Source organism: Neophocaena asiaeorientalis, unplaced genomic scaffold (assembly GCF_003031525.2).
Source record: "Neophocaena asiaeorientalis asiaeorientalis breed wild unplaced genomic scaffold, Neophocaena_asiaeorientalis_V1.1 scaffold388, whole genome shotgun sequence".
Taxonomy (NCBI): domain Eukaryota; kingdom Metazoa; phylum Chordata; class Mammalia; order Artiodactyla; family Phocoenidae; genus Neophocaena; species Neophocaena asiaeorientalis.
In genome coordinates, this window is record NW_020172738.1 from 2,291,358 (window position 1) to 2,305,970 (window position 14,613).

General features: G+C 40.5%; 2 protein-coding genes across 17 annotated transcripts in view; one reads left to right on the top strand and one right to left on the bottom strand.

Moving 5' to 3' along the window:
* The window catches only part of SP140 (SP140 nuclear body protein), a 70,441-nt gene extending 59,463 nt beyond the window's left edge, over positions 1-10,978 (bottom strand). For 2 of the 11 annotated variants that reach the window (XM_024740571.1, XM_024740575.1), the window contains exon 1: positions 7,282-7,460. In XM_024740571.1, the coding sequence (XP_024596339.1) occupies positions 7,282-7,370 (89 nt within the window). In that variant the 5' untranslated portion in view covers positions 7,371-7,460. Of the gene's footprint in view, positions 1-6,166; positions 6,309-7,108; positions 7,250-7,281; positions 7,500-10,900 lie in introns of those variants that run through there. The other 9 variants (XM_024740569.1, XM_024740565.1, XM_024740570.1 and 6 more) reach the window with 8 other exon arrangements.
* Positions 10,979-11,006: 28 nt separating this feature from the next.
* The window catches only part of SP110 (SP110 nuclear body protein), a 38,646-nt gene continuing 35,039 nt past the window's right edge, over positions 11,007-14,613 (top strand). For 5 of the 6 annotated variants that reach the window (XR_003002630.1, XM_024740560.1, XM_024740561.1 and 2 more), the window contains exons 1-2: positions 11,007-11,148; positions 13,456-13,603. Coding sequence is in view for 5 of the 6 variants with exons in the window: in XM_024740560.1 (XP_024596328.1) it covers positions 13,466-13,603 (138 nt within the window). In the remaining variant the exon portion in view is untranslated. The remainder of the gene's footprint in view (positions 11,149-13,455; positions 13,604-14,613) is intronic. The other variant, XM_024740564.1, reaches the window with a different exon arrangement.

Consider the following 14,613-nt stretch of genomic DNA (forward strand, 5'->3'; position numbering starts at 1 on the left):
TCTTTACTTCTGGACAAAGGTAGGGTTGCACCTTCCTGCCTCCTTGGGCTGATGGGTGTAGCTTTGGCAGAAGAATTTGGAGCCAGCACCTGTGAGCCACGCTCACTGTTTCTCTGCTACAGTGGCTGTCATTTCAGATGGCGGCTGTTCAATCAACTAGAGACAGTCCAAGATGAGGGTTCCCTTAAGCAGCCGGTGACCCACTGAGATTTTAGAAATGTTTTTCCAGTAGAATAATCTACCCCATTCTTACTGACACACTGTCTGGAACAAATTATTTGCTGATACCCTATAAAAAGAGAATCAGGAAATCAATACGAGCAAAGTTCTGTTATATCAATGAAAGAAGTGGAAGGCACCACTAAAACCAGTTAACATACTGACGTCTTAGACATAGAGAATGGACTTGAGGACACGGGGGGTGGGGGCGGAGGGGGAAGCTGGGGGGAAGTAACAACAGAAGCTAACACAGTATTGTGAAGCAGTTATACTCCAATAAAGGTCTATTTAAAAAAATACTGACATCTAAAAATTGTAAGTTTCATTTGAGAAAAAAAAGTACATCTCAAAAATTATTTTAGAACAGTGATTCTCAAAGTATGGTCTGGGGACCCTGGGATTTTGTGCAAGACCCTTTCAGGTGTCCTCAAAGTCAAAACTGTTTTCATATAATACTAAGATGTTATTTACCCTTTTTCTCTCTCATACTCTCACAAATGTATAGTGCATTTTTCCAGAGAATACACGGCCTGTGGTATCACAGTAGATTGAATGCAGAAGCAGATAGGAGAAACCAGCTGTCTTCTACAGAACTAGCTATTAAAGAGATTTGCAAAAATGTGAAGGGTGGCTAATCTCACTAATTTAGTTTATTTTAGAAGACAGTTATTTTTCATAAAATAGGTCATTTATGTTAGCAGGTAGTGAGTTCATTATTATTATTATTTTAAAATGAATAAATAAATATATTTAAGTGTTCAAAGTTCAACTTTCTAATATGGTAGATAGTAATGGGTGTAACCTACATTAACAAAAACTAGCTCTTTGGATTCTCAATAATATTCAAAAATGTAGAGGGGCCCTAAAATCAAAAATTTGAGAAGCCTTGTTCTAGAAAGAGGATATATACTGTATGCAGTAGTAAAATTATAGTAATCTTAATCTAAAACTTCAGAGTATATTAACAATCTGGGCAAGTTAAAAAACTGAGTTAAATGATTTATTTCAAAGATGCTAAACTCAAATGGCATGGTTTCACATTTGATGCTATCAATCAGAGAAATATTGCATTGGCCAAAAAGTTCATCTGGGTTTTTCTATAACATCTCATGGAAAAACCCGAATGAAATTTTTGGCCAACCCAATATATATTTGAGAATTAATTAGAAATCATAAGGGTAACAAATAGAGTCAAAATGAGACTATAAATCTTACAAAAGAATAAAAGTAAAGAAAACATACTGTTTTTCTTAAACAGAGAAAACAAAGAGACATTAGATATTAAAAGTGCCCCCAAAATTTATAAGCAAAAGATATATGTCATTTAAAACAGATTAACGCTTCCCTGGTGGCACAGTGGTAGGGTGCCCGCCTGCCGATGCAGGGGGCGCAGGTGCATGCCCCGGTCCGGGAGGATCCCACGTGCCGCGGAGCGGCTGGGCCCATGAGCCATGGCCGCTGAGCCTGCACGTCCGGAGCCTGTGCTCCGCAACGGGAGAGGCCACAACAGTGGGAGGCCCGCGTACCGCAAAAAAAAAAAACAGATTAAATTACTATCTTAGAGTATGAATGAAATAAAGTATAAATAGAGTTTAACTACCAAAGACACACAAAAAACAAAGTGACATTAAAAATGTTAAAAGTCAAAAAATGGGCAAGTGACGTTAGACAAAGGCAAACAAGATAGAAAGCAAAATTCACAATATATGTATTTTAATAACAACATTTAAGACTGCTAATAGACAAATCTTTCATGGTCATTACAAAATTTCACTTTCAATTTTTAACTCCTCAAGTATATTTAAAAAGATATATGGGATATAAGTTTTAAAAATTGCAAAAATATGTATTAATAACTCGGTCTTAAACACAAGAACATACCAAGTATTTGGCCCTGAATTGATCTAAATAATAAAGAAAAATTGAATAGGTACATGTTCTAGCTATAAGACGATATTACAATAAATCAAAATTTTAAAACAAAAAATTTGTTTTAAGAAACAAATCTAACATGCAGTGGTTTAAAAAGTTCATTTTTGGCTTCAGCTCTAACATTGCAAAGACCTTGGAAGTCATCACTCCTATCCTTACAAAAATAAAAAAGCTGAAAAAACTGAAAATCAATGAATTTCAGGCATGTACAGGAAAATTGAGGCCATAAGTCAAACTGTCACCCTAAAAACTGGATTGATAGACAAGTCCAGAGAATCACAGATGAGATCAGCTACCTGGAATGGAAGCCACTAGAGCCATAGACCATAGGAACACTTAAATGGTAAGTTTGATGACTTGCTGGAGGCTGAGTGTGGACTTACATGAGAATAAGAAACTCCTAGGGACCACTGGCTTAGGAGAGCCCCCAATCTTTTGTGGGTTTTACTTCCAGGAACCCCACCAGGTACTCATGGTGAAGAGCCAAGAAAAATCCTCTGCTCTGGCAGAGGGAGAGGGGAAAAGGAAACTTTTTTAAACAGCCCAGAGCATTCTCCATAACAATGGTCTACTCTCTAGAGGAAAGCACTTTGCCCAAGCCTTATCTGACCTAGGGGAAGGTCAGTTACCAAAATCCAGCTCCTTCTAGGCTCTGTCTCATTTAATGGGGTGAGGGAAGGGGAAATAGCTAAGAAATCATTCTAAAATTTACAGTCCAGGAACACAGTTCCACTACAAGATTGAGATTTAATCGTAAGATTAAAGAATGCTTTCTCTCCCCAGTACCCTACCACTACATAATAATTGAGGATTACAGCTGAAAGAGCTGCAAGGCTCTATTTAATGAGCTCTTAGGAAAATCCAAAGAAAATAGGGGACACAAAATGAGAACACTAGAGGAATTTGAAGCCTCTGTCACCTAAAGCCAGAGAAAACATTAAACATGGCCCATCTCCTAGCCAGGTTAACATAAAACTTCACAGGAAACATTTATTTGCCTCAGTTTCTATTATCTGATACATCACATCTGGCTTTCAAAAAAATTACAAGGCATACCAAAAGACAAAAAACAGTCTGAGAGACAAAGCAGTCATCAAAACCAGACTCAGATATGACAGGTTTTCAAATTATCAGACAGGAATTTAGAATAACTATGATTAATTAATATGTTAAGGGCTCTAATGGCAAAAGCAGAACATGCAAGAACATATGGCTAAGTAAGGAAAAAGATGGAAACTCAAAGAAATAATGAAAAGGGAAATGCTAGAAATCAAAAACACTACAACAGAAATGGAGAATGCCTTTGATGGGCTTATCAGTAGATTAGACATGGCTGAAGGAAGAATCAATGAGTTGAAGATATGTCAATAGAAATTACTTAAAATACAAAGAGAAAAAGTATAAGGAGAAAAAAACACAACAGAACACAATATACAAGAATACCAAAAAGAACAGATATACATAAGTGGAATACCAGAAGGAGAAGAAAGAGAAAAGAGAACAGAGGAAATATTAGAAGTAGTAATGGCCAAAAATTTTTCCAAACTTAATAACAGACAACAAACCACAGATTGAAAAACCTCAGCAAACACCAAACTAGATAAATACCAAGTATCTATGAGTCATTTCATATTCAAACTGAAGAAAACCAAAGTCAAAGAGAAAATGTCTCCCCCAAGGAAGAGAGGGGGAGAGGGGTCAGGGAGCCTTACCCTTAGAGAAACAAGGATAACAATTACATCAGATTTCTCATCAGAAACCATGCAAGAGAAAATGTAGATAAAAATTTGAAGTGATAAAATTTAAAAAACCCTCCAATCTGGACTCTTATATCCTTTGAAATTAAGAATTCAGAGCCAGCACCTGGTTAACCATGTTCACTGTTTTCTCAAACAAGCAAAAACTGAGATAATTTATTGCCAGAAGATTTACCATGAAAGAAATGTTAAAAGAAGTTCTTCAGGCAGAAGAAAAATGATATGGGTCAGAAACTCATATCTACATGAAGAAAGGAAGAGCATCTGAGAAGGAATAAATGGAATAAAGGAATAGGAATAAATAATTTAAAAAATTTTTTCCTATTCTAAGTTGATCTAAGAAATAGCTGTTTGTTCAAAGTGAAAAGAACAACTATGTGATTGATAGCAAATGGATAAGTGAAATGATAGACAGCAGTGTTAAAAAGGACAGGAGGAAGGAACTGGTGACATTTTGTTGTAAGGTGCATGCACTGATCATGAAGCAGTATATTGTAATTTAGAGTGGACACGGCTAGTTGTAAATATATATTGCCAACTCTGGGGAAACCAATAAAATGCTTTAAAAGAAGTATAATCAATATACTAAGAGAGATGAGAAAATGGAGTCACAAAATGCTCAATTAAAACCAAAAGGCAGGAAAAGAAAGGAAGAAAAAATAGAAGCAAATACAAGGTACAATGAATAGAAAACAGTTACCAATAAAAAAACAGTTACAGTTATAAAAAACAGTTACAAATATGGTAGATTTTAATTCACCATATGAATAATCACTTTAAATGTGAATGGTCTAAATACACCAATGAAAAGACAGAAATTGACAGAGTGAAAAAAAATAACACCCAACTATATGTTGCCTTTAAGAAAGCCACTGTAAAATATATAACACAGATAGGTTAAAAGTGAAGGGCTGAAGATACGCCATGACAACGTTAATCAAAAGAAAGTTGTGGTAGCTATATTAATTTCAGAGAAAGACTTCAGAGCAAGGAAAATTGTCAGAGACAAAGAGGGGCATTGTATAAAAACAAAGGGTCAATTTCTCCAAGAAGATTCAGTAATCCTCAAAGTGTAGGCAACTAACAAAATAGCATCAAAGTACATGAGATAAGAATTGATAGAACTACAAGACGAAACAGACAAATCCATTCTTGTTGTTGGAGAATTCAATAGGCCTTTTTTAGTAATTGGTAGAACAAGCAGGCAGAAAGTCAGTAAGAATACAGTGACCTGAACAGCACCATCAATTAATCTGATTTAACTGACACTTACAGATTATTCTATTCAACAATGACAAAATATACACACCACTCAAGTTCATGTGGAATATTTACCAAAATATACCACATTCTCAGCTGTAAAACTCATCTTAACAAATTAAAAAGAAAAGAAATCAGAAAAACTATGTTCTCAGACCACAATGGAATTAAAGTAGAAATAACAGAAATAGAGTTGGAAAATTCCAAAATACTTAGAGACTAAACAGCATACTTCTAGGATCAAAGAAGAAGTCTCAAGAGAAATCTAAAAATAACTTGGACTAAATTAAAATGACAACACAGCTTAACAAAATTTATGGAACGCAGCACAAAAGTACTTAGAGAGAAATGTGTAGCATTCAAATGTATGTATCAGAAGAAAGAGCTAAATCAATAATTTAAGCTTCCCTCTGAAGAAACTAGAGAAGAAGGAGAAGTTTAAGCCTAATTCAGGCAGAAGAAAGGAAATAATAAAAATTAGAGTAATAATCAATAAAATTGAAAACAGGAAAACATTAGGAAAAAAATTAATGAAACCCAAAGCTGATTTTTTTTAATCAATAAAATTGATAAACTTCTAGCCAGGCTAACAAAGAAACAAAGAGAAGACAGAAATTGCCAATTTAGTCCCTATTGGTCCCACGAATATTCAATCACTATTAGTCCCACGAACATTAAAAAATAATAAAGAAATAATACTATGGACTACTCTATTCCTACAAATTTGATAAAAGATAAAATGGACAAATTCCTTAAAAGAAACAAACTGCCGAAACTCACACAGAGAGATCAGAGAGACAGATGATCTGAATAGGCCTATATCTATTAAAGGAATTGAATCAAAACTTAACAGCTCTCCAAAAAAGAAAGTACCAGGCCCAGATGGTATCACAAGTGAATTCTACCAAACCATTTCAACTATTATCTCTTCCAGAAAATATAAGCAGAAGTAACACCTCCTAAGTCATTCTATGAGGTCAGCATCACCCCACCCTCACCTCTCAGTGCCTTTCTTTTCCTGACTGGAGGCCAAAGGTTGGCTGGACTTTGAGCTCCACTGGCTCATCTTCCTATCTCTCAGGTACAGGTGGGTAGCAGAGGCGGGACGCACTGTCAGCCTCCAAGAGAAAGGGTGCTGGGCGCTAAGGACCTGCCAGGCTGCACCGCTGCCAGTAGCAATGCCGCTGCCCTCTTGGGGCCCAGCCAGCACCAGAAATAGCCCCAGCTTAGAGGAGTTTTCACACATTTTAATATTGCTTTAATTTTTACCAACAATAATGGATTGATGATTGACAATAATATCTTCTCTTTTTAAAAGACAAATTTCCCTCCTTCTCTAACCAGATGTGTAATACATCCCAGAATAGAAAAAAGCACCTTCTCCCTCCCTGCCTGTTTGCATTCATGCATGTTGAGCCCCATCTACTTTCAGTTCCTCCTATTGGGTGTTCAGAGGTCCTGAGTTGACTCTCAGACTCAGGGCCACACAGATGGGCTCTGACAAAACTGGCCCCCCCACTATCCAGAAACTAGAAAAAGGTTTTACAACAGTTGGGAGTCCCATTTGGATGTAAATTTTTCTGAAAAGACTCTTACCTACAGACCTGTCTTTGGAGGTAGGGATCAAGGAGGTTATGGGGAAATGAGAGGGCTCAGAGGCCACAAGGAATCATCCAGCCTTGTAGCAAGCCCCAGAGGGACCAGGGAATTCCAACAGTGCCCACCCAGCTGCATGGCAGTTACAAGAAAAGAAGAAGGTGATGTGAGTCAGGGTGTCCTTAAGTTTCCACTGCAACGGCTGGCTAATCCATTGCAATTTTTGAAATCTTACTTCCTCACCGTTTATTGATTTGTCATCCATTCTGTTTATATCTATAGAATGAGGCTGGGAAGACAGAAATAATGAGTGTAGATGCTGGACACAGGAGGCCAGGACTAACCTGCAGCTGATGGGGGTACCTGTACTTGCCATCTTCTCCTTAGGCCTAAGATCACTCTTGATTAGATTTTCACTGCCTCTGTCCTTTCCTGGAGCTCTGACAAGAAAGTTTGCCCATTGATGGATCCCTCGGGTGCGGCACCTAAAGGGTAAAAGGAAAGTGAAATAGCTGACCTGTGTGACTGTGGCTGCACCAACACGCTGGTCTTCCCTCCGCCCACTCTCAGCCCCGGGGGGTGGGGTGGGAGGAGGAGCAGGGCCATTTCCTGGCATCCACGGAAGAGAGGGGACCACTTGTTCCCGCAAAGGAAAGGGGGCAGGAAAGTCTCTTGAACTCAAACAGATCAAATTTGCTTTGAGGTGACATGGCATAGTGGCGACGGGGAGGAAGAAAATGCCACGTTTGCTCCTGCGTCTTGCCAAGGTGACTGTGAGACGAAAAAAGAAAAAGGCAGACATTTCAGATCTTCTCTTAGGCCCATGGGCTGGCCAAGCACAGTAGTGAGCCTGGACTGGACGAGTTAGACCCAGTGTTCAGACACAGGACTGGAGAGAGCCAAAATGCTGGGGAAAATATTCTTCAAATTTCTGGAAAGCAACCAGAGGCCAGAAAGAACCCTCCCAATTCCTACAACCAGAAGGAAGTGCAAAGTTTGGGCAGAGAAGCCTGATGTGCAAGTCTTAGTTTTCTTGAATATGTGGGCACTTTACAAATGTAGCCAGGAGTGCTTGGGAAAAAACTGAGCTCCAAATAGTCACTGAAATCTCAAAGAAAGTGACAGGCTTCTCATTAGATGGGGAAAAGTTTGGAACTGAGACTACCTACACCTTAAAGAACAATGTGATGATGCTAGCTAACAAGTGTGTTACATTTATGTTTGCACATAATTTTTTCACTTACACCCAACCCTCATTTTGCAAAGGATTTGAAGCAACTGAGAAAAACACACTACATCAGCATAAAGTTGAAAGATAAAGAAATGGGAGCAAAGCACAAATAAAATAAATAAACAAAACCAGAAGACTAGAAATCCAGGCAGGGCAATGGGTCAAATCAGAGATGAACGGGAGTCAAGGTATCTGTAGAATCCAAGGTCTTGGTCAGGGCCGTGGGCCAAAGTAGGTGATAGCTGGGAAGCCTCAAAGTAGTATGTTTCAAAAGTATGTTCCACTGAATCTGTCTTCTTCTGGCTCATTATAGATGTGCTAGAAAATTTGCATAAATATGTTTGCCAAGTGGAGGGGACAAAAGATTTCTACGCTTCTGCCCTTGTCTGTTCTCTTTCCCCCAAAAAAGTGAACACAAATCTGGCTGGGACAGATTCCAGCACACGATGAGGCCAGTGGGCAGCGTTCGTGTGCCTACAGCTGCTACACACACGTGGGACTGCCTGCCTCTCTCTCTCCCTCACTTTGGTGGGCAAAGAGGCTAGTAAGCTACGTCTCCGTTGGACATCACTGTTCCCAGCTTTGGGGCCTCCGTTGGGCACAACGTCCCCGACAAGGCCTGACACAGAGTAGACCAGCTGACATAAATATGCCAGCTTCTTTGCTTATGAGCACAAGGCCTTTGGTGTTCCTCAGCTGATGGTGGTAAGACTAGGACTTACAGGGTATTGCTGTCAAATTTACAAGAAAATCTTACTTGGCAGTATCCTGCATTAGCCCAGATAACAATAGGAACTGTAGCTTCTGTTTTCCACTGTCTTTTTTTCTCTGTGTTCACTAGAGAACCATCCTCTCTGGGATAAGATCAGGGATGCCTGGACCAAGCCCACTGATGAACCATCAGTTGATCCCTGGCTCCTAATGGAGGGGGGGAGCTGTCTCCTTTTTCTTCCGTAAGACCTGAGGGATGAGAAGATTCTGACCTGCCTCCTTGCTCTGTTCTCCCACCCAGATTTAGGTCAAGGAGGTGATAATCTCTGAAGGCGAGTCAGCGCTTTCTTTCCACCTGAAAAATGTCTTTCCACTTCGTTAAGTGTGCTGAGATCTGACACTTGGGATATAGGTGTGAGTTGCAGAGTCCTGATCACAATCCAGTGCTATTAGTTAATTTGCTATTAACTCGCCACAGTCTACCAAACTCCCATCTTTGAGCGCTAGTGGGATGCTCACTACCAGGCCAGATGACCCATCCCAGATGGATCACATTTCTGTGAAGATCTGTTGCCCACAATTCACTCTCTGCTACCCACTTTTTTACTCAGTTGGGATTTGGAGGTACAAGTAACCAAAACTGACTCGGACTAACTCAGACAGAAAATCAATTTCTTAGAAGTATATTGGGTAGCTCAAAGAATTTATAAGAAGGCTGGAGGACTGAAAGCAGAAAATAGGCAGTCCAGGCAGAAAGATCCCCAGCCCAGGTCATGGTATGTGGCCATCGATTTGACAAATGTGTTTTTTTCCATTCTGATTAAAAAGGAGGATCAGAAACCATTTTCCTTCTCGCTTGACAGATAAGATTATTCATTTACAGTTTTGTCTTGCGGTTATATTAACTCACCCACCCTTTGTGGTAACATAGTCCCAAGAGATCTGTATCACCTGGACCTCTCAAAGAACATCACATGGATCGGTTATGTTGGTGACATCCTGGTGATCAGACATTATGATGAGCAAAAGAAGCCATGCATCAAAAAGTGCATGCCGTGTGTTTTCATTTATGTAAAACTTTAATACAGGCAAAACAAATCTGTAGTCATAGAAAAGTGATAGTCATAGATATCATAGATATCATAGATCAGTGAGTGCCTGACGCTGGGTTGGGGAGGAAGCTATCTGCAAAGGGCACAAGGGACCTTTCTGGGGTGATGGAAATGGTCTATATCTTAATTGTGGTTGTAATTATCAGGTTAGCCGAAAACTTCGTTTGGCTTTTTCCTTAAGATGTTATGAAAAAGCCTGAATGAACACTTTGGACAACCCGATACATTTGTTAAAATTCATCAACATGCACACTTAAGTTGAATGCATTTTATACTTCAATAAAATTGAGCTCTTGCCCAATGTAGGTTAGCCTTAGTTTCAAGGATTCTTGGACCCTAGAACTGTTGTTTCCCATCTTTTTTTCTGAGGGATAGGATACCTTATAGGTGTCCTGGAGGGGGAACCCACGGATCGAATACATTTGAGAATCATTGATTTAAATAAAGTTAAACAGATTTCTACATTAAAGGGTTTCTCACAGATCCTACATGCCAACACACATTAGAAATCTTTAATCGGATGTATAGAGGGGGCATTCCCTGCTTCCCTGGAGTGGCTGCCCTAGAGTCTTCTCCTGGCCCTGGTTCTGCCCTAGATCCAGTTTCCACACACTTCCAGCTCCCAACTGCCAGCCTGGCTCCGACACACTTTCCTGCCTGGAGTTCTGCTGTCTACCACTGCATGATATCAGTTTATATTCAGGTTTCCTTTGATTTCAATTTTCTTTGGTAATCATTTTATCCTGACAAAGTACAGGCATTTCTGAGTCACCAAACCTCCCCTTTGTCTTTTTGTTTGTTTTTTTAAGTTTGATGATTTCTAGTAAATGTATTCAGTTGTATAACAATCACCATCACCACAATTCAGTTTAGGTTCATTTTCATCACCCCAAAAAGTAGAGAAGGAGGACGCGTCCTGGGGAAATAAAAGTGGGTAAGGAGGCCAATAGATGGTGGATTCCCAGTTCCCGGGGACGCTGGGGCTGGACCCTATGCCTCCTCCCCTTTGTACCCACCTCCCCAGGATGAGCCCGATAGGCAGCAACCCCCGCCCCCACCCCCAAATGCCCTGGGAATCTCACGAGTTTCCGGAGGTGGAGGGAGGCTGCAGGCACTGCGTGCGGCCTTGTCTTTAGCTCTGCTCGATCTGCCCAATTACTTTCACTTTCCTTTCCTCAGAAGCCAGGCCCTCACCGTGTGTGGAAAAGCACAGACTTCCTGTTTCGTCCACTGGTATCTCCCTGCCCTTCTCTCAGTCTCCCAGAAGCCATCCCCGGCCAGCCCCTGGACCCAGAAGGGGGCAGGAACAGGTAGCAATCTCAGCGTCCAGGTGGGTTTTCGTCTCGGCTGCGTTATTCACTTTTGGTGATTGGCTTTTACAGTTAAGGCCCTGGCAGCAGCCGCAGGGTGAAACTCAACAGTTTAAACTGTGAGGCTCTTTCTTTGTAAAATAATGTTTTCCAAAGAGGTAGAGAGGGGATATGGGATTTAACAGGAGACTTAAAAAGAAGACGGATGAAGAGGGGGAGCAAATACACAGTTCAGTCCTTTTTTCCCTAAACTCTAGCCTGTTATTGTGGATGGAACTTGAGATTTGCTCTGTACCTTCCTTGTCCATGCAGAGTGATCCTGCACTCTGCCGCCAAAGGGCAACTCATCCATTATTCATTGTACAAGTGACTAGAGGTAGTTGGGAAGCTAGTGGAAAAGAGAAAATAAGGAGAGTACACTTAATTTCCTCTAGAGTGTATTAACTTTTTAATATCTTTTCTTTAAGCACATTCATGATAATTTTCTTGAAATAAATTCCCAGAAGTGGAATTTAGGACTCAAGGGAATACATATTTTAGGGTATTTGGTACCGATTACTAAGTTAACCTCCAGAAAGTTTGGACCTATTTACGTCTTCACCAGGACTGTCTATGATCATTGCTATTATTTTTATCGTGACTAATTTGATAGGCAAACGTTATTAAATTATTTTTGTTTGCACTGTTCCGACTACTAGTGACTTACCATGTGTTTTACATATTAATTGTGCATTTGATTCAATTGCCTGTTTATGTCTTTTGCACTGAATGTTTATCTTTACCTATTCATTTCTCAGACCCTTTTACATAATACAAACCTGAATGCTCATATATGAGACATGGTAAAATGCACTAGTGAGAAATGGGACTTTGGTCAGATGAGCTCTGTCTTGCCACCAGATACCTTGGGCTAGTTGCCTAACCTCTCTGTGCTTCATGTTCATCCTTGGCAATCATAACAGATGAAGAATGAGGGTTATGGAGGATGTTCTATTCCGAACGCTGTAGTATAATTAGTCATCCAGGGCCCCTTCCTCTTCTTAGCATGTGCTCATTCTGGTGTTTTCTGGCTCTGTGCTGATCTTTGCAATATCCTTCCCCTATGCAGATCGTGAACGGTAGATTTCTTTCCCATCTGTTCTCTATCTTCTAGGATTTCATCACAACTCTAGACCCCCTATGGCATCGTCTCTTGTTTTCTAGTACTGTTGTGGATGATTGTTTTATACAATGTATATTTTTTCCTGTTAACCTTAACTATTTGGGAATGAGGAGGAAGAGACAGGGTCGCTCAATCTGCCACTGGGATTAAATCCCTAGAAATAGTCATTAATTAACAGTTCAACTTTTTCTTCGACACAAGGTGAAGTTGGAAAAATGGGATCCATGTTTGTTTTGTTTTTAAAGAAATCTCTAGGTGATCGAAGTTTTTTGTTAATGACTCCCTTTTCTTGACAATTTGTCAAGAATATCATAGGTACATTTTCTTCCTATTATAATTTATCAATATTTTCTCACGGCCTACCAATGGTCAAATATTGTAATGTCGCATGGGCACGGGAAAAGACATGTCTGTTCTGAGATGTGAAATTGATACATAAAATAAATCAGTCAAGTCACCTTTGCTAATCATGCCTTTCACATCCTTCATGTCCTTATTTATGTCAGGCCTGTTTGCGTGTCAGAGATTGTAGGTGGCTTAATAAAGTTTCTAAATATTATCAGGTTTCCATCTTCCTACTCGTCTTTGAGCATTCCCTTTTGTGTGAGCATTGCTAGTGTATACTTAAACTGAGTCCCGGCAATCTTGGTTAGCTCAGCTCAATGTAGCCACAGACCATAGTATTTAAGACTACACGCCTGGAACCAGAAAATTGGAATTCGTCTCTCTCTACCACTTCCAAGTTTTGCAACTTAGGGCGAGTTATTAAACCTCTCTCTGTCTCAGCGTCCTTGACAATATAAATAGGTGCAATCCAGACTGAAAGGGTTTTGTGAAGATCAAATAAGTTACTGCATGTGAAACCCTTAAAGGTACACAGTCTGGCATGCAGGAAGCACACGGTAAATAGTAGCTCTATTTAGTACCAGCAGCCCCTTTGGGATTTCAATGTCACATTGTGGGTCACTTTCAGCTTCTGTTGTTGCTGGGCACTGTCACTGCTTCCTATACCCATGAGTCTTTTTGGCAGATGCGGCTTTTCAGACTGCTAAGGGATGCCGTTGGGACCAGGATGCCTGTCTCGAGATGCTGTACAACACGGAGAGCAGCTCCCCTAACTCCTCAAAGTCTTTGCTTCTCTTTTCTTCTTGTGCCTCTTCCGTAGGAGATTCACCATGACCAGGACCTTGAAAGAGGTTCTTCTACAGCACTTTATACATCAGAAGCTGGAGATTGCTTATGCCATAAACAAGCCATTTCCCTTCTTTGAAGGTCTCCGAGACAACTTCTTCATCACCGAGAGACTGTACCAGGTAAGTCACATTGACCGCTTTGCCGTGGCAACCCAGCCCCCACCAAGAATGCCGGATCATTGAGGTCTCAAACCACAAGACCCCAGGGCTTTTAGAATTTGGAAGTTCCAGACAAAAATGGTCATTACCAGGGAAAGAAGGTGTCCAGGGTAGGTGACCTCACACCAGATGGCTTAAAACAAGGAAATGTGTTCTCTCACAGTTCTGGAGGCTAGAAGTCCAAACTCAAGGTGTTGACTGGGTTGATTCCTTCTCGAGACTTTCTCCTGTCTTCTGGTGGTGCCAGCAATCCGTGGTAAACCTGGCTCACGGAAACATCACTTAACTCGCTGTTTCCATCTCTACACTGCCTTCTCCTCTCTGTGTCTTCTCCCTTTCTCTTCCCTTACAAGGACACTCGTCCCTGTGATTTAGGGCCCACCGTAATCCAGGATGGTCTCATCCCAAGATCCTTAATTACATCTGCAAAGACCCTTTTTCCAAATAAGGTCACTTTCACAGGTTTCAAGTGGACATATCTTTGGATATGAGAAGGCACCATTCAACCCACTAAGGGTACCATCTCAACGCTTAAGAGCTTGTGACCCACAGTCCATTCTGAGGTGAAGCAAGACAGGCAGTGGGAGATATGGCTATGTGGACAGAAATGGCACTCTTTTCATATAATTTTGGTTGTTTAAAGCGTTTCCTGAGCCCCAAGCCCAGAAAAGTGCTAGCACTGGTAGAACAATCTTCCCCCAGTCTTGGCCTGTTTGGATCCAACCCTTTTTCATATAACTCAGATGTCACTCCTCAGAGAGGGTCCTTGGCCCACTCATCTAATTAAGACCCCCTCATTATTCTTCCCCATAGCAATCCATGCTTTCCCTTCATAACACTGCTATCAATAGGAACTGAGTATTTTTTAAATTTGTGTTTATTATTTAATGCCCGTCTTCTCCACCTGACAGTGCCTCTCCGCCAACACAGGTAGCACCACACTGGTCTTACCTGTTGCTAGGTACCCTAGG